Source organism: Streptopelia decaocto (genome assembly GCF_964273445.1).
Source record: "Streptopelia decaocto genome assembly, chromosome: 13".
NCBI lineage: Eukaryota > Metazoa > Chordata > Aves > Columbiformes > Columbidae > Streptopelia > Streptopelia decaocto.
Genome location: NC_138668.1, coordinates 11,676,989 through 11,700,747, shown reverse-complemented (window position 1 = coordinate 11,700,747; position 23,759 = coordinate 11,676,989). Strand labels below are relative to the sequence as shown.

General features: G+C 35.6%; 1 protein-coding gene across 17 annotated transcripts in view; it reads left to right on the top strand.

Annotated features, from left to right (window-relative positions):
• Positions 1 to 23,759, top strand: part of RBFOX1 (RNA binding fox-1 homolog 1) — a 652,484-nt gene that overhangs the window by 626,389 nt on the left and 2,336 nt on the right. For 7 of the 17 annotated variants that reach the window (XM_082064128.1, XM_082064129.1, XM_082064135.1 and 4 more), the window contains one exon: positions 10,689 to 10,741. The exons of the other annotated variants lie outside the window; for them this stretch is intronic. In XM_082064128.1, the coding sequence (XP_081920254.1) occupies positions 10,689 to 10,741 (53 nt within the window). The remainder of the gene's footprint in view (positions 1 to 10,688; positions 10,742 to 23,759) is intronic. 17 annotated transcript variants of the gene reach the window in all.

The window sequence follows — 23,759 nt, the reverse complement described above, 5'->3', positions numbered from 1 at the left end:
CAATGACATAGCATATATTTGACTCTTCAAACACTTAGGTTTGATGTGGTGATGTTTGACTGGTCTTTTTTTTTTGGGGTATCCTGTATGGTAGCTAAAGCTTGTTTATTCCCTAATACTGTAAATAAAAATCAAATCATTCACTTTGCTGTTACAGAGAGGTAATGGATTTGGACATTACTTATTAGGCTTGTATGTCTTTATGTTTGTATCTGATCTGTGGCAAACTAGAGGATCACTGACACCATGTTAATATTTCATAATCCATATTCATCACTCAGATCACAGGTTTTGGAATGACTGCAGTATAAGACTAGTGTTAAAGGCATAACAGTACCTTTTAGTGAAAGAATTAGAAAATAAAAGTGGATGATTAAAGAGAATGTAGTAGAAAAAAAAAAAAAGCTTAAAATACTATGAATAGGGAGTTTAATGTAAAGCAATTTGAAAGGAATTTCCTTAAATAAAAAATGTATGGCATAGCATACTTTCTAGTGATCGAAACATGGTTCATTCTAAAATACTGTAGATACACCGCTTTTTGGGGAGACACAGGGAGTATAAATGTAGGAAAACATGGCAAAGAATTACATTTCATAAAAATATAATCTACAAAGTCTAGAAAGCTACTTTATATACTTTGATATTTTAATACATTCCTCTAATATTTGGTAAAATTAACATGTTTTCTGGTACTTCTAAGGCTTGATTCACCTCTGTGTAATATCAGTATTCATGTAATATCCATGTTTCTATTAAAACTACTCCACTAGTTCAGATGTGAGGTAATACAGTAGTGGAAAAGCTTAGGGTTCCTGGCCCAGAATGATGGTAAACACCAATTATGAAACTTTTGTCATGTCAGAGCTTGTATTCTTCATACCCTGCTTCTACTTTTCTTTCCTGTAAATTCAGTTGTCCTTCAGTGTCACATCGAGGGATATTGTAAGACTCCCCATAGACAAGGAAAGTCTTGGCTATTACTGTAGAATCTGGTTTGGCATCTGTGCTGGAAATCATTAAGAAAAAGTTGGGAGAGAAGGCAGAGGAACACTAGAGCCTGGATTTCCATGCCTGGCTTCAGAAAGTGCTCCAGGTTTAAAGGTGCTGAGTACTTTTGCTGCCAGTTTCTTCTTGAATATAGTGGGAGCCGTTAAATACTTACCATAAAGAAAAAAAAATTAGAAAATCAGTGCACCTATTCTGACATTTACATATCAGCTTCAATAGCCTTGCTTTCTTTTTTTATTTTTTTCTCAGATGTAGCCTATAGGAGGTTATATAGCATGAATTGTAGCTTGGGAGATTGTTTAAAATAAAAGTTCATAGTAATAACTCTGATTATAAATATATTCCTGGATGCATTTTCACGCATGCTTCTCCTCTAAAAAGAGGAAAGAAAGGATTGGTTAACATTTTTAAAGCAAGAATTACTCCTTTAATAGTTCATATGGGCTTTTTTTGCTCTTAGAGGATATTGAGGGAAAGAGTGACTAAATTTTAAAGTGTGTTATATTCAGCAGACTGGATAAATACGGAGTTAGGGAGTTACTAAAACATTGATTCCTAATCCAACAGACCAAAACTGTTACAGTCTATTGGGTCAGTGCCTGTGACATGATAGACCACAGCAGTTCCTTTGGACATGTCAGTGTCTAATTATACACTTTTTAGTTTTCAGATCATTGACTTGATAGACCACAAAGAGACAGATTAGAACGTGTGATAAATCTTGTCACCCTGAGTGCTTCCACTGTGACTGCTTTAAAAGCAAGAAGGAATTAGGAGCATTGTGAAAGGGTTAGAGAGAAGATGAAGGAATGAAATGTTATTAATAAAATCTGGAATGAACTGGATATAGTTTGTATGGATTAGCCATGTAATTTGTAATGTGTTTGAGGCAAGGTGAGGAAGTATTAGAAGAACAAATTTAAAATAACTATGTAGATGGAATCAATCAAGAAAGAGGCAATTTATGCTCTTGCATGTTTTTGCTGTAGTGTTTCCCATCTCAAAGGAGTCTAAAGCGTTTGATTAGGTATTTAAATAGAGTTATTTTTTTCCACATGCCTTTGGCCTTATCAAGTTTCTAATACTCTAGGAACACACTTGTGGGAAAACAGCAGTTTGTAAGAATACTTCACAGCAGGAATAGGAGGAGAAAGTTTACCCTTGTATCCTAAAGAACAACTTTTTGTTGAAAACTGCTACAGGATATTTCGTATACACACAGAAGAAAAGTAAGGTCTTCATTTGATCCAAAAGTGTAGCAGCCTCTAAACTTCCTTTGTGTTTCTTGAATGAATTCTTAAATAAACCTGACAAGGTTTTCATATCAATGGTATTTTAGTTATAATTATTTTGTCAAGTAATTTGTAAAGTCATTCAAACTTAAAATAATTTAAGGAGAAAGAATTGTTGCTATTCATGATTGCTAAAGAAGTTTATAATTTTACCTCTGTATATTAGGAGACTTTATTGTGGATGAAGTGGTGGTTACTAGTAAGCTATAATAATTGTTATGAAATCAGAAACAAATATAAAGTATGTTTTAATGAGGTATTGTTTTAAAGATCACATGAAATACATAAAGAATAAATCCCTCCACAAAATAAATACATATTTTGTCATGTATTTTACTGGATAAAATACTGATTCTTTACACAAGGTGGACTTTGAAATGCTGTACTTTTAGCCCTAAAGACAGTGAAAATATGGCCAAAATATCATAATAAACAAAATTTTGAAATATCAATGATAAAACTTCAAAACCAGCCTTCATTTAGCAGTCTTTGTTCATACTAATGTGAGTTTACATTGCTCATAGGGAGCACTTCTGAAGTAAAGTTACTGGATTACTTCTTCAAGGATTTAGTTAAAGTATATAGACTGTCTTAATCAGAGTAAAAGGCAAATAATCTTAGAGCAGTGATGCCACTGAGATTGGTCTGAATTCTGCTATTGGTATATGTGGTGTTCAGAATTTCACCTATTAGTTTTAAGTTCCACTTCAAAATGTTAAGATCCACTTACAAATCATATGTGTTCCTCTTGCAGATAAATATGCATATTTATGCTATGTATATTGTATTATTAATAGTAAATACGTTTATACTATGTGTAATATATCGTGTAATCCTTCATACACTGAAAAATTTCACTGATACGGCAGGTAGTATGAATTAGAACTAAGCATATTTGTACAGCTGTGATTTAAAAAACTAAATAAATCAAGAAATAAAATATGTAGATTTAAAACGCAGATGAAAGGCCTACAGATTTTTTCACTGGATGTGATACAGGACATCCGTGTTTTGGCAATCTATTAAAAGTGAACACGTTTTTCACGACAGCTATACTGAGTTGCATAACAACTATATTAAATTGCAAAGTACAGCACCTATTTGCTAGAAATTTCCTTTATACAGTCTTAGAGGGATAATGGAGGAGAGAGAGGGGGAGTTCATATACAAGATGTTGCCATGGAAGAATTTTAGCTATACTCTATGCAGTATGGAAACCTTGTCATTTCCCTAATAGGCTTTACAATATTGGTATTAGGCTATGCTGAAAGGACTCTCTCTCTTAGAGCATTTGAGTGGGTTATTTAGTGCAAAAGGAGGGCTAACAAAGATTCCTGTCCATCTCCCTGGGAAAGCCTGATATAAGAATACAAATTATGAGAAAGCATCTTTTGCTGAACATTTTTCCCTTTAGGGTTTTGGTTTTTGTTTTTTTCATAACTAAATGGAACAATACAGACATATCAGTGGTATTGGAAATGCACATTTCCACTAGTGTCCAGAAGAGACAAGGATTTTTTTTCTTCTTCTCTTCTTGAAGCTGTACTTTTCACAATTGCAGAAGTGCTTTTTTTGGTATTAAAATAAATTATTCCTATTCAACAAGCTGTGTGACTGGTTGCAAGATAAAATTTAATGAGAGAGATTTCTTAACTTAGTGGTCTCCTGCTGTCTTTGGCAGCCTGAATTATGTCAGAGGCATCTTGTCCTTGGCTAAATCATGCTGAAATGTCCTGTATCAAGCACAAAGAAGAGACAAATAGAAAGCAATGCAGAGGTGACTAACCTGGCAGTCGAATTAAGGGCTTGGTTAAGCCTCCTGGGAACAGTAATCTAGTGCCATTTGTGATGCTCTGGGGCATGTGGGAGCCCCGTGCAGGCAGAGGTGACACCAGAGCTTCTACAGTGGCAGCTGAGTCCAGGCAGATGGACGAGCTGCCTTTGCTTGGTCAATCAGCATGAGCTTTAGTGTTTTCTGTGAGGTAATATTTACAGAAGTAGCTACATTGATTTCTTTTGATGCAGGGTTTTACTCCATATGCTTCCAAGGCTTGCCTCAAAATTTCAGAAAAGAGCATTTGATGAAATGAGCAGGAATGATGGAGGTGGGAGATGCATCTTTTGACAAGGAAACAGAATGCTCAAGTGAAAGCAGAATAGCTGTGTCTTCCTCTTTGTCTTGGCATTAGTAGTAGTAGTTAGGTTGAACAAGCCATGCTGGAGAAGAGAGGAACCTGACATGGAAGAAATTAGTCTGAAAGTACAATATACTTTCCTAATGCACATCAGGTCAAACAAGTTGCTGTTAGTGTTATTGAAGCTTGATACGGCACAAATTACTTTCTACTCATAGTTTTATTCTTACTTCATTTAATATGTCTTATAGGTATGGCTGTAAAGCTGTTTAGTTGTCTTTGTCTTGTGATTCAAATGCTATGAGATTGATAATGTACTTTGATCTTACAATAACGGGAATAGAACGCATGACAATAGCAAAATCATCCTTCTTATTATAGATATTATACTAATATTAAAAAGTTTTAATTCTTTGATAGCCTTGATATTAAATTTAGGCCATCAGAAGGAGGGAGTTGGAAAGACTTCATAAAATGATTTTAGAGTGAAGCTCTGAAACTTTGTCCATAGTTGAGTATTACAGAAACTGTTCAAGCAGCCAGCCATCAGCTATGTTATAATTCATAGTGAAAAAGCCCTCAACATTGGAGTCCTAACAAGAGCAATGAAGCCTTAAAGTGATGGGCATGAAGGAAAAAGAAAGTGTCTTTAATAATATTGTGGAGAAATGTATAGCTGTACCATGTATAACACATCTGGGAAAAATCATTGCTACACTATATAGTTAGCACCAGATCCTTGGAGAATCCAAGTTGGAATAGCTCCAGCGAAGTCAGTGCTTTCAGTTAAGCTGCATCAATTTTACCAGCTGAGATTCTGATCCATGAAATCTAAATACTGACTGCATTTGTATATCCCATGGTGGTCTTACTAGAAAAAAAGTCAACTGAATAAATATAGTTTAAATCTTCCCACTGTAGCTTCTGTTTAGTATTGTGTTTGCCTTCATTTAATTTCCTATGTTCTGGTGCTCTGCACTGTTTTCAGCAGGTGCTATATTTTTGGGAGGGGGGCTGCACCTCTGCGTTAAGTGAAATTATTTCTGTCTAGTTTTGTGAAGTTAGTAAGCAAAGTCCAAGAATTCTGGTGTATGAAACATAATCTCTATATGTAAGTGGATTATAATTTCTTTTACGTTTCAGATTTCCTAAAGTTAGTGTGCCTATTTTTAGGGAAGTCCTGATTTCTTAAAGTCACACTTGACCCCTATTATGGCTTCTATTTTATGGAAACTGTGTGTTCCCAAGAAGAGTGACTAAAAACTTCTGCGAGTGCTGGGTGTAATAACATGTTTTTCAAAATTTTGTTCTTAATCGTGTCCTGTGTAAGGTATAAATAGTTTTGAAAAGTCCAACTGTCACCCAGCCTTTTAGGGAGAAGATAGGACACAGGCAACACTTAATAACTTGTCTCATGTGCCCTACAGTTGTTGGTTGTTATACCCACAATGACTGAAATATGTAAACTTCCCAGACAGAGCTGTGAGTACTTTTATACATCTGAAGAACAGCAGAGCCAGTGACTCTAGGAGGGAAAATGTGGTAGTAGCTTAATGCTCTTTTAGTCATATGTAATAGTGCAGACAAAGAAAGGAGAGCACATCCTTTCCCAGGGTGGGGGGACCATACAGAAACTCAAAGTAATTAGGTTGGAATTGTGCTTCCCGATGGTTACATCCCTCAAGTCATAAAACAAGAGTATCTGAGATCTGTTCTCTGAATCGCTTCCTATCTGCTACTTCCAGGTTCTGAATTTTCCAACTAAAAGTACAGTAGCCAAATCCTGTACGAGTCAGGCAGGATCAGCAGTTAGGTCTGTACTGGACATCCACTCTCTGCTATGAGCTTCTGCTCTTCCTGAGTGCCGTTGTACTTCAAGTTGCCACTGACCTTAAAAATAGAGTCCATTTAGATATAGAAAATGTGACAAAAGTTGCATATATTTTTGTGAAACTCATTTATCAGAGTTTCAGATTTTAAGAAAACTTTCACTTCATTTTCTCAGTGAGGAGAAACTACCGACTTTCCACATGTGAAGGAGCCTAAATTTCAATATTGTATCAAAGATGTTATAAAACACAATTCCTCTTTCTCTTCTGATATCTATTTGACAGTCCAGTTGCTGAGATCACTGGTATTAGTATTTTTGAGGATGGAAGTGTTAAGGGGATTTTGGAAAGGTTTGAAGGAAAGTCACAGATGTTCATTAAACAAAGATGGTGTTAATACTCTGACTTAGTTCTTCCTGATTGAGCATGTAAAATACATATACACAAAGCTAATCAACCTCACTGGGATATCAGGTATCTAAAACTTGAAACTAAGTCTCAGAATACATAGATTAAGAGATAATCAAGACTATTTAAGCATACCTACAGGAAAGATTTCTGTAGAAATAAAAGCTAAAAATATGACATAGTAATTACAAATTGTTGACATGGTTCTACTAAGTTTCACATATAAAGCCTTACCCAAGCATAAATTCAGTGTTGATATGCATGCAGCTTTTGTGTTAGGTCAGTATGCTTTAGAATGAATGTATAGAAGCTTTTTCTGTACTACATCAGCAAATTTAGGGTGACTTGTCAGAAGCAAGACTGTAAAAGATAGCTCTTGAAAACGGGTAGATGCGACATTTTGGTAAGGGAAAGTACTGACAGAATATACTTATGAAATATCTTAGACCTCTTCATTAATCGTGGTAATATAAACATGCTGAAGAAATTAGGTTATGATAGGAAAAAAAAATAATTGCACAGTCCAGAAGGCCTAATTTCTGTGAGTGCATAATATTTACTGAAGTTATTTTTAATTAGTAATTTTTTTCACTAAATAGTGTATATCATGAAAAACCTTAGTCAAGCTTCACTTAAATTCCTGTTCTTCCTTAAATATTTTTGTTCAATACTTTGTTATCCAAGTAATTCAATTCAGTGGCATGATTTGATTTAGAATAGGATACTTTTAGTCAGGTGATAAAGTTGAACCTGAAAATATTTTGAAAGAGCAACCAATCACTTACTATTACTTTTGCTGTCCTCTCCCTCTGTTTCTAGCTGAATTCAGGAAACACAGTGAATGATAAAATATTTTTTTTCCAACATCAAAAATATCTCTTATTACCACCCTGGTAAAAATCTGTGCTCGATTTCAATTTACTAGAAGAAATAAGAAATTGATATATAGGATTGAGACAAGTAATAGGATGCAGAAATGTTTGCTCTTGGGAAATAGCTGCTCCAGTGGAACACAGCTATTTTCAGTCCCAGAAGTACATTTTCATGACCCACACTCTGTGAGTTTCTATCAGAGAGCTCAGACTGCCAACGAGTGCCACACCAGCTCTCAAAAGGGTTGCACTTAGCCCAGAGTGTGAATATCTGGCAAGTTGAATATATCCAACTGTACATTCAGATCAATGTACTTTTCACATTACTCTTCCAATTCGTTTATCTGTTTATCTCCCTTACAACCAGTAACAACTTCTAAAATTAAACCTAAAACGCATTATGAATTTTCACCATACCTTACTTGTGAGTTGTTTAAGCCTTGTATGCTTAGTGCAGTTAGTGCACAAAATTGGTCTTTAAAGAGAAAACGTGTACATTTGCAAAGGACTGAGTTAGGTTTTCCACATCTGTACTTTAAGACAGATAGAACACGATGCCTGACAGTGTCAGCTTAACTGAGAAGGGCTCCTTTTGCAAATGATGGTGTTGGCCACACTAAGGAACAATACCTGCTTCGGACATCAGGTGTGATGTATGTGTATAGTGATACCTCTAATGATTAGATCTCGTTCTAGGTCTATGTAAACAATAGTATAGAATTTAACAAAACAAAAAACTGCCTCTATAAAAACATTAAAATCACCAAACTACTAAACAGTTTCTTGTAATTGTTACTGGTAGCACCTAATTACTTATAAAAAAAAATGCAATTGGCTTACTGAACTGCAGCATCTAGTCTTTTAATTCTCACAGTTGCTATGCTGACCAATATGAAACTTTCTCCTGGCTTCTAAAATTGATTAATGGAGTTGTAAAATTAGTTTTACAAAAGCAAAATACAGGACAAATAATATATTTCTATGTAAATTGAAGCAGCATAACAAGGAATGTTTATGGTAAATGTTTTTTAAATAGGTATCAGTTTGGGTTCCATTTTTTAAAAATGCTTTTTCTACGAGTAATTAGTAAAGAGTTGGTAATAAAAAATAAGATTTCACAACAGTTTCAAGGATTTCTGGGCTTCCAAAAGAGAAATAGCAGTTAGTGTACTGGGGTCTTTCTGTAAGTAACTAAATCAGCACGTTATTCTTAGAGATAATTCTATACTTCGGCATCTGAAGATAGTCTCTGTGGCTCAGTCTTCCATAACAACAAATGTTCTGTAGAGAGATAAAGGAGTGTCTCAGCTAGCCACTTTAGAGGCAATTTTGAAGGAAAAGTGATCTTTTCATTTAGATGAGAGGGCAGTTTAATAACTTCATAGAAATGAGTCAAAAGGATTTTCTGTAAAACAGTAGCTGATAAGTCCGCATTGCTACTGGGTGAGTTCCTTTCAGGCAAACATCTACCTGTTTCTTTCTATATAATTATCACAAGGGGTGATAATAAAAGAGATTATAGCAGTAAATACAGTGACAAATTGTACTAGCTATGAAATACAGAGTATCTCTGTATTTATAATGATAAATTTATCCCTCTTCATTTTATTTTTTTTTCAATTCATCTCTTTAGCATTACATGCTAGCTAGATCTCATTAGCTTGTGAAATTGTTGCAGATGACAAAAATAAAGAGCAAAACTACCAATCTGTACATCCAGTTGAAACTGAAAGAATATACAGTTTGATCGCTAAGTACATTTGTACTAAAAGGCAGGTGTTGGTATCTCTGAGACAGGGCAGAGGCAATGATCAGATACTCCTTTTGATTTTAATCCATCCTGTTCCTATAGTATGGATTACAGACTCCTTGTTTTGATTTGTTTTTTCCCCAAAATGTGAACTTCTAAGTGACAAGGTTCACAGATTTCTAAATGCGAATTTCAAATCTCTCGAATACATTGCAGGTGAAGAAATAGAACTTAGATGTTTTTCTCTTAGGACTTAAAATCCTCAAGGTTCTGTAACCCCTAGGAGATGTTTGCTTCTGAACGGAATAGTTTTCAATAAGATCTTCAGGGTACTTAATGCTTGATGGAACTTTCATCATCTTGCAGAACTAAGTTTTCCAGGTAGTCCTCAGAACAATCTAGAACTAGTTCCTTCTAGTTCCTATTTGCTAGACTCTTGCATTAAAGCTGCGCAAAACAGAAACACTCCGTTTTTCCACCATGGCCAGCAGTGCAGGCTGGTGGAGCTACACGCAGTTTGGAGTAAAACAGCACCCAAGTTTTTAAACTTCACCAAGGTTCTCTATTAATCCTGCACAACAGAAAAATAATTTATAGAAAGCTGTGTATATGCTTATATGGGAATCATTTGATGTTAAACCTTAAGTGTGGTTTCCACAAACACGAATCCTGTTTACTTTGAATTTAGAAAGCACAAATCAGGATTTGTGCCGTAGCAAAGTTTTCTGCATTTTGGAATGTTAGTGTTTTTAGCATTTCTCTTTTTATGTTACCTGTTTTAAAAAAGAATTTTGCAAGAGAAGGTTTATATTAAATTACTCATATCTGTAGTTTATTCTCTAAGATTCTGCAGAAGACTTTTGTATGTATTTGGATGACAGTATATGAGAATATACTATGTCATTTTTTTTAATAGTAGAAAATTCATTTTCTGATTGCAATCATATTAGACATATAAAAAGCAAAATATTTTACTTTCAATATCCTTTCAGATGCACAAAGTAAATTGCAGTTATTTTTTTTAAAAACGCTTTTTACATATTTTGCAGTGGTGCCCTTTAATATCTATATCAATATAATATTGTTTTATTTTTATTAGACTTCATAAATATATTGGCATATCTGTAACACTAAACATGAAGCTTCCAATGCAAGAGTTTGTACATAGTCCATATCCAAATGTCACCATTATTTCATTTAAAAGATCCCAGCATGTGTACCTCATGATCCTTATAAACTCTGTAGTACTGAAATACGTCAACACTTTTTCTTGCTACATTCATTAAAATTAAGCACCCTTACCCTACCCCATCTGTAAACATCAAGTCAATTGGCAGCTAGCACATTTCCCAGTCAGCAAGCAGTATTGTGAATTTTATCTTCTCTTGCAGAAATCAATTCGTCTTCGTTGCAGCAGATGAAATTTCTTGTAACACCTCTGCAGGTAACAATCATTGATACTTCTTGATGCATCCATCCAGGTCTCAATATCCTTTTTCACATGCTGCATTTAATCGTAAGAGAAAGCATAGGAAAGTCCATAGTATAAATCTTTGAAACAGTTTAATTAATTTATAGCTTGAGCCTATAGGTTCTGTCATATAAAAGACAGGTTATTTTGCTGACTTTGGTGTTTTATTTCCGGTTTAAATATCATATGGCCTAGAAAGTAAGGATATGTTAAACCTACTTACTGTGTAGTATAATAAAGATTGTGACTTTCAAAAAGCCAAAACAGCCAGAACTAATGAAAAGAATAAAGGCTTAGATGTGTGTAGGACATTGTAAGTGCTATAGATTTTATAATTTTCAACTCTTTGAGGGCAAATATTGCCCACAAGGGTACTGCAGACCCTAAAGCACTCACAAAGTCTATCCTATGGATAAGATAGTGGGAGAGAGGGTCTGTGTCTTCAAAGGATCGCTCGCTAGTAAGTAAAAAGTCTTAGCTGTTCTGCTACTATACTATCATGTTGTAAGATGTGGGTACAGAAGAATGAACAATGCTTGTGAAAGTTAATGGTAATTTATAATTATATTGAACATGTCAAGGGATTTTCTCTCATTTAAGCAAGAGTTTGAACAGTCTTAGTCTTAATTCAGGTAAGGATGGTATTATGTCGCTGCATAAGAAAGCAAAAGCCCAAAGAAATAGTAACAGTGCTGGGACATATTCTGCCAGTAACGGTATGCAAAAATCTGCTGAGTTCGTAGATGCTGTTTGTCGTGAAGGATGAAAGGATATATCATGTGACACAAAATGTTGGTATTAAGAAGTGTTTATTTATAGTTTTACATTAGCAGAAATAAATGAAAGGTGAAGAGCTTTCTGTTTATGCCATAGTGACCTACATAGAAACAAAAAAGAACATTTCTTTATGAAAAAGAAGATCATAGCTAAAGCCAAAATATGCTAAAATTGTAATAACCTGTATGCTAACTATAGCATTTTTCATGGTAATCTGAAAAGTTCTTCTGTAACAAAACCTGATTTAACAGATTTTTCAAAGTCCTAAATCATTAAGAGAATACATTTGGAGAAGTCAACATTTGACACTTTCCTGATCTCAGTAGACTTGGATTTATCTTTCATTGTTTCACTTGTGCTTCCTGCTCAGCTTCAGATTAGAGTGAGCTGTAGCAGGGAGGCTACTAATTTATAAGTCTAGGCCTTGCCAAATAAGAATAAAAATCATTATTTGAGCAATTTTTAAACTTGAGATAGACATGCAGTCTTTAATATTTTTCTTGTCATGGCAATTACTTCCTGTTTTGCAGAATGAAGCCTTCTAAGCAATAATAATTCTTCTTATAAAAACTTGTTTTTTCCTCTCAGTTCAGTTACATGTCCAAGACTATATTATACATATTCTGTATATCACTACTTTGGAATTCCGGTCAAAAATAGAGTGCTCTTGTTTATCAGTAAATTCAGTGAACTTTACACAGATGAAAATGGATCTCTGTGTATATTTATTAAAACTTTTCAGTTTACCAATTGATTACCTCTGTTGAGTTGATTCAACAATAAGGTATTTTTGTTAGGTATGCTTTTGACCACATCATAAACATATCCATCATAAGTGACTGTAGGTGCTTTTTTTGTAATACGATCTGAAGGAGAACTCTAATGCAAGCCTGTACCTTGTTTCTTGAATACCTAAGTTTTAGTCATACACGTTAAATGACTTTTGGCTTTATAAAAAAAAAATTTTCCGGCCCATATGACTGTGGTATGTGCTGCCAAAGTTGCATTTGGTCTTTCAAGTCTGTAAGTTGATTTTCAACTCATTTATTATCTAATGTTTTGTGTGTTAATACATGGAGCATATATAGAGATACATAAACTTTTAGAACCGAAGCTAACCTTCCTGTGGTTTTTCAGGTGCATGCAAAACACCTACAATTTTATAGTGCTTTTTTTCTAATGCTCCTAAACTAAATTAGTGCAATTCAACTGTTTGTAAAATTGATATAAAGTGAAGATACTGAATACATGCTCAATGTTTGAAATGTGAGTATATGTCTGTTTGTATTGTCTCCATGTAAAGAATGCGTGTGTTTGTAGATTTCAAATAGTAATTAAAAAAGTAAACTTTTTATTAGAGCTTTATAATCAAATGGAAATGGGAGCTCGTGGGTGATTCTGCTGGTAATATTCACTCTTCCCTTCCAAATGCTTTATCTTTCCTGCCAGAGGATACTTAGCCATCAGCCACGTGACATTTTTTGTGATTTAGGAATAACTGAATGTGTTAATGAATGGATAGTGTGTCCATACGCATTTCTGTTATGTATGTGTATCTGTTCTTCTGTGCACGTTATATAAAGAAAACCTATTCAAGTATCTGACAGAGGAAACCTTCCTTGGGAAATTTAGAAATATTTCACTCTTGATTGCATCCAGTGCATTCTGAGGCTAAAAATAATTACTCTTCAGAAGAGAAGTTCTGTGCTTCTGGGATAGATCTTCTCTGGCAGGCGTGATTAAAGAGTCTGCAAACAGACCTGAACTAGAACAGAGGGAGGGAAACTCTCTGAAACCTTCTGTCAGTTTGATGACGGGATTTTAACAAGGATCTCTGAAGACCTTGCTCTAGCAACTGTCTGACAATGGGTGCATAGGGGAGGATTAATCTTGAGGTTCCTGGCTGATGGGGGCAATGGGCACATTGCCCTGTCAGGCTCCTAATAAATCAGAATGAGGACCAAAATAAACCCATGGTTTATTTTCATGTTGGTTACCGAACACTGTTCATTTCAAACCTTTAGCATTTTTATGAATTTTTCAAACCAGTGCCCAATACTTTTTTTTCTTGTAGGTTTTGTAAGATCAAAATTCATGGTTTGTAAAGAAAAAAATATTTTGTAGTATTTTTCCAAGTGCATTCTAGGATGTATCTTCCTATTGCATTTTATGATTTTTGTGTAAAAATGGGGCAGGATCATTATTCTGTATTTATCTTTCTTCCTTCAGTTTTTAACTGTTATCTGACTTCCATCTACAAATAATAAAATCCAGTGCGGCTGCATGCCTGGTATTATTTTTCTCCCAAGTGTATATGCAGTTTATGATTTTGAAATAACAGAGGGAAATGCAAGGGTATATATAAACCTGAATTTGGAATGAAGTATGGTGGAAGTGGTTATAACATCTGTCCAATTGTGACTGTATTTATTTACATATTTGAGTAGAATCATCCCCAGGAGGCAGGATTGTGTGTGTGTTTGTGTGCAAAAGAAATGCATTATAAAGCTTTAGAAGTTGACAGTCCTAGATTAAGTTATTGACCTCCATTCGGAGAAAGATACAGTCTCCAAGACAGATTAAACATTCTGAAAGGTTTAATTTTATAACTCTAGGAAAAAATGTCTCACAACAGCAGGCAGCTTAAAGCATCAAACATTGGAGTTTGTGCTATTGAAATTGTTCAAACAGAATATTGGCAATTTTTAGCCAATGCAATTGCTCAAGTCATTGCAATTTTCCTGTACACTGTTAATAACCTGTCAACACTAACACTATTACAAAGTTAATTCATGAAACAATAGCAAATATGGAGATACTGATTTAAAAGCAAATTAATATTGGACAAAGTGCTTGGAATGGTTAAGCTGCCTGTTGTGGCGTACCTCTGTGATGGCACATAAATAACTGTAGATGGTCCAAATTTTGCCATTCATGCTTGCATACATCTCATTGACTTCTTCACATCTAGTGGGAGATATTGATCAGATTGTTCTCTTTCAAGGTATCATTTCAAAGGAATTTCCAAGAAGCACTTATAATCCAAACTGCTTTGGAAAAATGCGGTTTCAGCCTTTTTGAATCACTGTGTAAAGACATATGTTCAGATGTGAGAGGTTCTTGCCCTCTAGTATTTCTGCCTATGGGTTTGACTTCATTTTCTGAATTGATTTGAGTGGGAAAATAACCGTTTTCTATGAGATGCTTTTATTATTATGTTATGCTCTTCCACTAATCAGATAAAATAAAAAATTAAGATGAAGGAGCATCTGTAAGGTGTTTGTGCTAGTATATATTTAAGGCTGTACTGCTTTTCACTGTGAAAAATAGCAGATACTGAAGTTTTTGCTCTGGAAAGACTAGGAAATGTTGTACTAATGCACATTATTAAAATGCTTCTATAAATTCAAGTGTCTTTTATGTTGGCAGTTTAAACTTGCATTTACTGCTGCTGTAAATAGTTGCTTATGGAATTCCATTTGTTACAGCCTTTACTGCTCTTGGTAGTTGTGTGGTAAAGATGTTCAGCTGTTGGATCACTTGATAAAAATCAGTAAACAGTTAATGATTACCCTCTGTTCTACTTTCATGAAGTTTGATCAATTCCTTTTTCTCACCCAGTGCAAACACTGGCAGCCCCTTTTTGGCATCTTTGTCATTATCTCTTTGACAGCTTGCCTTCCCGGTGCTTACAGTTCTAGGTCAGTTCGCATGGCTAGTCAAATGTGACAACATGACAAGATTAAGTAAAGCTGAGGTTCTGTGATTTGTAAATGGGGGATTTGCAATGTGAAGCTCTTTTGATAACAGAAATAGTGAATAATCTGTGTTTGCCCTCAACAAGTGCGTATGTGTGCATCTTCTGTGCTGGTTTTTTAATGAAGCATCCAGAATTTGTTTTTTTCTCTGATATACTGAAAATCGTACACACGAAAGGTGGTTTGTGTGTGTGCATGTATGTATTGTTATATACAAGTACATTAGATAAACAAGGATTCAATTTCAATATCCTGAGGTTATCATAATACGTTTAAAATATTTTAAAATAATATGTCGGCATACTACAGAACCTTACACAAAAGCACAAAGGACTATTTTAAAATTTAATAAATGAAGTACCCAGTGTATTTATTATTGAAATAGATAAGAATTTATTCAAGGTTTACTGCCCCAAAATATAACTGCAGTAGTAACAGGAAAATGCTATACAGATAAAATAAATACTTGGTTTTCACTGTAATACAGCTGGTTCTAGGTGTCACCTGATGGCAAGCCCCAGTTTCCCCAGTGGCTTTTTTATTGAGATTTATATAAATTCCTACTTTCTTGGATAGAGATTATACAGAAGGGTGGTGTTAGTAGTATAGAATTACGTTAGATGCTTAACTGGGCATCAAGTGTGTCAATCCAGACAGCAAGATGGAAACTGGAGACAAAGCTTTTAAGCTGGGATCTGTTCTTGGATTTTTCCATGGCAGTTATTCAGCATCAGGTCAGAAGGGACATCACCTGTGCTGCTGCTTGTTGCACTTGCACATTTCTGCAAATTAACCAACATCAATCATATTTATTTAAAAGTTTAACAAGTTGGCAGCTCAGCTTTGGATGACTGTATCTACAGGTTGACATATGGGAACAAAAATTAAAATCAAGTCTGAGCATCAATGACCAAAATTTCTGCAAAACATATCCATCAATTAGCAAGAAATATTTACTGGCCAAATTCAAATGTGACATAAATAAGTAAACAGTCAAGAAGTTGAAAATATTCTCTGCATTTACAAAATTCTGAATAGGCTTCTCAAGTTCCTTCTTTCTCCAACCTGCAGGAAAAAGTGAAGATTGCTTTTAGTACTTCATCAGTAACGTGTTTACAAAGATCCCTACATGGAAATCTTTTATTATTGCCCTATCCCTGTTGCAGACTGTGGTCAAGTTTCTTCATCTCTGTGAAAACCTAGGAATATTAATTCTATACTAAAAGGAAATCCCTCATGGTGTTCAAGGTATACAGCAGTTCCGCACTGCAGTATACCTTGAATTTTTAGCATTTAATTGTGCTGTCGGTCTCTACTACATCTTCCCAATTCTTTCTCTGCTCCACATCGCAAATCTGTAAAGCGCTGTCAGTCATGGAAAATTATACGCAACAATATATTTCATGGGTTCTCCCTTGTAGAATGATCTTAGTGTTTGATATTGTTCATTTAAAACTTTGCATAGAGGATTTTAGCATTCTTAACCTTTACAATCAAGGAAAATGCCTAGAAAATTTATCAGCGGATTTCAATAATTTTCCTTGGTCTTAAGTAAAAACTTAGAATAGATGACTTTCATCATTGCCTTCTGAGATACACAGAGAAACTCATTGCTCATTCAGGTGACTGGAGTGCCTGAAGTTGCGTGGTGATAACATCCAAAATTAAATAAACTGATCGGTTGCACATGCTTTGAGCACGGTAAGCAGATACCATCCTACTGTAGTGAAGAGTTTGAAGTTAAAGGACTACCATTGCTGCACAGTGTTGGCCCATTGAGGTTAAAAAAATGCTCAGCAATGTGATGTGTAACAGGTGCACGTACGAAGCTCTGCTGCTCATGTCAGTTATCTTGATGTCACTGTAGTTATGTGATCAAGAGAAAGAGTAAGATGGTAGTTACTGAAATTATTTATCCGGATAAGGCCAGGTAACCCTTGTTTTTCTTGTATTCCAATTTTTTACTAAAATCTTCACATCTTTGTCTAAAACTTCATTGCAATTCTGCATTAAGATGTGTCAGGGAGAGATGTGGCTTCTTCTTTCTATGGCACCTGCCACCAGCAAGCAGCACATCTAACACCAGTACACCCCGCCTGGGCAACAAGCAGGGCAGGAACCAAAGCACAGGGCACGACCCCCTACCTTCTCCTGCTTGGCCACGTCTCGCCTGTTCAATTGCCTCTTTGTGAAGTTTAGTAATAATTGTCAGTACGAGAATTTCAGTAAATTGAGATTACTCTGGTTGAAGATTCAATGAATATAGGTCTGAAGAAGCAGCAGTTTTATCACACTGTTATTCAGTTTTAATCAAAGCTAGTAAAGTATGGATAATTTTGTGGAAAAGTTAGAAATACGAGCGATACATATACTTTGTAATATGGCAAGTAATGGGGGATTATATCAGTGTTAGATTTAGCTTAGGTAATACCAGGTTTTTATCTTCACTTTTGTATTTCTTTAAACAGATTAATCATTTTCTATATCCTTCTGGCAATATGTTGACTTTAAAAATGGGGGTAAATAATAGTGATCAGAAAGATATGTGCATCAAATTAATAAACAATAAAATAATGTTTAAAATTCTCCTGCAGTTCTCAAATCACTTGAGGGAAATATGTTAACTTGGTTCATACTTCATAATGTGAATTTTTCCTTATTAATGTTACTATTAAGCCCTGTAGTATGTATATTATTAAGGACCTTCCATTGTCTTTCCTAGATAGGTATGGAAATACAGACATAGTACCAAAGAATATAAAAACCTCAAATGGTAACTACAAAGCGAGGCACATACTTTCCCTATTTTTAGAGACTTCAGCAATACCTACTACCGATGATTTAAGGAGAGAGATTCAATTTCAAAGGCCCTACTAAAATAAATCTCACAACCAATTACCATTTTTAATTCTCCTTTTATTATTTGTGCAGTGGATAACAAATTGTCCCTTTATGTAGTATTTTAGCAATTTAAAATCCTGTACTGAAAATGGTTGAAGAAATTGAGATATAGAATGAGTAAAGAAGAATTTAAAATACACTGAGCTTTGGTGGATAATTTATAGCTACTTTTACAGACGTTAGCCTGGCTACACTGATTTTTTCCTCCATGATTAGCCAGTATGGTGTTAGTCCAGCTACTTCCCAACCAGTGCCAGTACAGTAACATTTTTTTTCCCTGTTATGTCCTGAATGCTTGTTCCAGATATACTGGAAAATTGTGAAACTTGTTCTAATTAGCGGTGCACCAAAACTGTTCATCAGACGTTTTCTTAGACAAGAATTTGTGAGTGCACGTGTTGGTTTTGATACATTGATTTAACGTTCTGTGAAACACAGACAATCGCATTGACTATTAATTTATTCAAAATACTTTACCATTTGCATGTCCTAAATTTTAGTAAATTGTTTACCTAGAATGATTATTTCTGGTGCAAATTATCCAAAGCATTTAAATGCCACTGGTTTTAATGAGAAATAAGCATGCTGGCATAATAGTGAATAAATGAACCAATGACTATATAACTGAACTAGCTTACTGATTTTCAGTGTCACAATATAGTTTAAATCCTTATTACTATTTTCAGCATGGAAATCAAAATCTATTCTGCTAACCTTCTGAGCTTCTAAATTTGGTGTCATGCAAGGGCGTGTTTTAAAATTAGCATTTAAAAAGAAACCCACGTGCCTTAAGTTTAAGCTGACACTGTTCCTTTCCTCTGTGGAAATGAAATTTATTAATCATAATAAAACCATCATATTCTGAAGGTAGAGGTCACCCTGAGGAGGGAAAAAAAAAAAAAGGTCTTTTCATCACAGAGGAATTTCATTGCTGGGTTTGTTATTTTTCCCCCAGATAATGTCTGAGAATGTATTCTCTTCCCTTTGGAAATACATCCTTCCATGTTTGTGCTTTCATATGTCAAGTGTATTTAAGAGGGTGCAAGAATGGGAATTTTGCAATTGATTTGATACACTTTATTTTCTTTTACAGAGGATTTTGGAATAATGATTTTTACATTTTATTTTATGTTTACATTTGTTTAAGTGGAATTTCAATGTCCCATAAAAGAAAAGGAAGAGGTCTTTCTTATTTTAACAAGAATATAAGCATTGCTAATTCTGAAATATTGTAATGTTAATATCATAGTACAAGCTTCAGCATCATCATAATATAAATGTGCAACATTCTTTGTAAGGAGCCAAGATTCAGTTTTTACATTAGGATTACTTCACAACTTTTCCATTTTAAGTAAGAAACCTGGTTTACACAGTAGAATGAAAAAGGAATGTAAAGCATTGACAGTAAGTTATTACTATTTTGGCAAAAGAGTGATAAGAACATACTCATAAGTAAATACTGGGTTGAAACAGTAATTTTTTTCTTTCTTTTGAAATTGCTTAATCTGTTTGTTTATCCATATTTTCCTCTTAGTGTCCAGATTTCTGTAAAATATTGCTGTAATACTGTTAGCAACATGTTTTATTACATCAGTGTTTTAAACTTGCTAGTTACTTCAGTAGCTGGGGTAATATATACTAATAATTTCATAAAGCCTGAGCACTCTGTATTTGGGGTTGTTCCTTCCTTACAAGTGGCCCTTGCCTTGAGACCACTTAATCCCCTGCCACAGGTGACCCATTAGACTTCTTGGTTTTGTGGGGCACTGTGATATAGTGAAGGATCCTGCAGGAACAGGATGGAGCCAAAATGCAGCCCCACAGCAGGGAATGGAGCAGAGCACTGGGGGGAAAAAGGCTCACAGAGTAAGCCCCGGTGTGGTTAATGGTTTACACTAGATCATAATGAATTTAAGTCTTAAAGAACTAAATTTACAATCCTTGTTCAGTATTGCAGTAATACTCGTTAAAAAAACCCAACCAAACAAACCACCACACCAAAAAACACAGACAAACAAAACAACAAAACCACAAACAAAAAAAAAAAGAAGAGGAAAACAAAACAAAATGAAACACAATCAAAAAAAACTGATTTCCATTGCTTTAAAAACAATAGTCATGATATTAAAGCATGTATAATAATAGTACATGCAATTCCTCTTCTATGTTACTACAGATATGAAGGAAATTCATAGTGCTGCAAAAAAGTGTAGCTTTAAATTAATCATTTTCACTTTCTAGATGTTTACTTGCTGTTTGGATGAAATTTGACTTGAGAGAATTAAAACGATTTATAAAATGGATTTTCAGACATTAAAAATGGGCATACGGAGGAAAATATGGTGTCTTCTTGACTTCAATGTAGATGAACAAGACATATGAGGTTCTGTTATGGCTGCTATCAAAGTCAAGCATTTAAAAACTCTATTATAATGTTTGCATCCTAATGAGGGTTACCAAGGCTGAGGTTTATGGAAGTTCTTCCAATGAAAGAGGATCCAGAGTATGCGGTCAATGTCAAATGTGCTCAAAGAACTCTTTATGCCCTCTTTCCAACTCAAAGGGCCACCAAGTGTCATTTTTTTTTTTTTAGTGGGAACTGCCTGCTTTCTTTGTTGTTAACTGCCTTGGATAATTTCCAAAGATAGGTATTCATGGATACCAAGTATTCAAATTGAATTGATACATATATTTCACCCTTCACTCATCAATATATTGGATGCGAAAGAGGAACTAATACATTTTATACAAGTCTTTTACACATATTATCCTGAATTTAAGACCATGAGATAGAAGGTGATTGCCCAACATACTGCTTCCCCTGGATATTCGTTTATATCTTTGATAGCTATGAGGTCTTCTCTGCCCATATCTAAAGTAAACATAGCTGTGAGGTAAAATATAGAGCCCACATTCATGAACTTGTGGTACTTTTGTAGCTGTAATAGATTAACTCCTTTTCAATGAATTATCCCTTAATAGAAAGGTGAATTTGCTGAGTAAACAGAACAGTAAAACTGAAGGCATTCAGCAAATATGGCTGTACTTTGTAGTGAAACATCCAGATTTTGCCATGGAGTACTTTATAAGAACATAGGTAGACTTCACTTTTGCTCAAAATGCCAGGCTCTGCTGCTAGAAAGAACTGGCTTATTCACAATACGGAATATCAAACAATTTACACTTCAAAGTTTAAACTTACTGAACTTTTTTTTCTACTTTTTTCATCAAGATGTGTGGTTATATATGTCCTTGGAAAAGGAAAAGCACGTAAATTCTCCAAATCTGTGACCCTAGCCTTGGTCTGAGAGTAAAAGGCATTTATATAAAATCTCTGCCTTTTCAGTGCTGAACCTTTTTGCTTTTAGGTAGCACAGTTATCCCAGGAGGTGGTTTACTGGTCCCTAATGCTCTTGTAAATGTTGGCGCAGTGAAATGGAGAATTAAAGACTATCTCATCTATGGTAATTTCTGCTCCTTCCTTGAAGATGTCCCTGGTTAGGTAGGAATGTCTAGTTCAGATAATTCGGACGTCTTCTCTACTTCGTATCCAGGACCCACAGTAGTGGTTGGTGGAGTATTACATATGCCATGGAAACATTCCTTTCTCAGCTTTCCTTCAGCTGATTATCTAGGAATCAGATAGTCACATTCCACTTGTGGAGGAGGAAATACATGATAATAAAATAGGACAAATATCCTCTTTTCAAAAAAAGGAAGTTTGTATTTGTGTCTGAAAAATAAGGTAGTTACACAGAATGAGATCAGTCTGGGGTTACTGGTTACATAAGGCTAAAAAATAATGTTGTTTTTTCAGAGATATTAAGATATTATTAAAACTTAAATTGTTTACTACATTAGCCCTCATATGCAAGACACCACTATAATGTCAAGATCGCTTTTGTTGTTACATATGACGCCTGAGATCAAATGGATGTTCTTTCATTACGGAAAACTGTTAAGACACATTCGGTGCAACCTGTATCTAGTTGACATGTGCATCTCTCCAGCGATAACTGCATTCAGACTCAGACTGTGAAGCAAAGCAAAGCTATGGTAGATGTGGAGGGAAACATAGTGACAGAGGATGAGGGAAAAGCTGAGGTACTAAATGCCTTCTTTGCCTCAGTCTTTAACAGACCAGTTGTGCTCCAGGTACACAGCCCCCTGAGCCGGCAGACAGGGACGAGGAGCAAAATGAAGCCCAAATAATCCAAGAGGAAATGGTTAGTGATCTGCTACACCACTTAGACACCCACAAATCTATGGGGCCAGATGGGATCCATCCAAGAGTACTGAGGGAGCTGGCAGAGGTGATCACCAAGCCACTTTCAATTATTTATCACCAGTCCTGGCTAACTGGGGAGGTCCCAGTTGACTGGAAGTTGGCAAATGTGATGCCTATCTACAAGAAGGGCCAGAAGGAGGACCTGGGGAATTACAAACCTGTCAGTCTGACCTTGATTCTGGGGGAGGTCATGGAACATATAATCCTGAGTGCTATTGTGCAGCACATGCAAGACAATCAAGTGATCAGGCCCAGTCAGCATGGGTTTATGAAAAGCAGGTCCTGCTTGACCAACCTGATCTTCTATGACAAGGTGACCCCTTAGGGAAAGACTTAGACTTCAGTAAAGCCTTTGACACTGTTTCCCACAGCATTCTCCTGGAGAAGCTGGCAGCTCATGGATTGGAAAGGCGTACTCTTTGCTGGGTAAAGAACTGGCTGGAGAGCCAGACCCAAAGAGTTGTGGTGAATTGAGTCAAATCCAGTTGGCAGCTGGTCACAAGTGGTGTTCCCCAGGGCTCAGTACTGGCGTCAGTTCTGTTTAATGCCTTTACCAATGACCTGGATGGGGAGATAGAGTGCACTCTCAGTATGTTTGCAGATGACACCAAGTTGGGTGGGAGTGTTGATCTGCTGGAGGATACGAAAGCTCTACAGAGGGATCTGGACCGGCCGGATCTATAGGCTGAGGTCAGTTGTATTAGGTTCAACAAGGCCGAGTGCTGGGTCCTGCACTTGGATCGCAGCAAGCCCAAGCAACATGACAGGCTTGGCGAAGAGCTGCTGGAAAGCTATCTGGCAGAGAAGGATCTGGGGGTGTTGCTCAATAGTGACTGAACATGAGCCAGTGTGTGCCCAGGTGGGCAATGAGGCTGGTGAGCACAAGTCTTATGCAGAGGGAGCTGAGGCTGTTTAGCCTGGAGAAAAGGAGGCTGAGGGGAGACCTTCTCGCTCTCTGCAACTGCCTGAAAGGAGGTGCAGCACAGAGGGTGTTGGTCTCTTCTCCCATGTAGCAAGTGATAGGAAGAGAGGAAATGAGTCACCATTCCTGAAGGGGTTTAAAAGACATGTAGATGAGCTTCTTAGGGATGTAGTTTAGTGCCAGAGTTAGGTTATGGTTGGACTCAAGGATCATAAGGGTCTCTTCCAATCAACATGATTCTGTTCTATTCTATTCTATTCTATGATTCTATTTCATGGTGAAGAGGAGGACTGGCCAGCAAATTGACCAGATGTACATGTGAAGAAGCTTTGTAGTATTATAAAC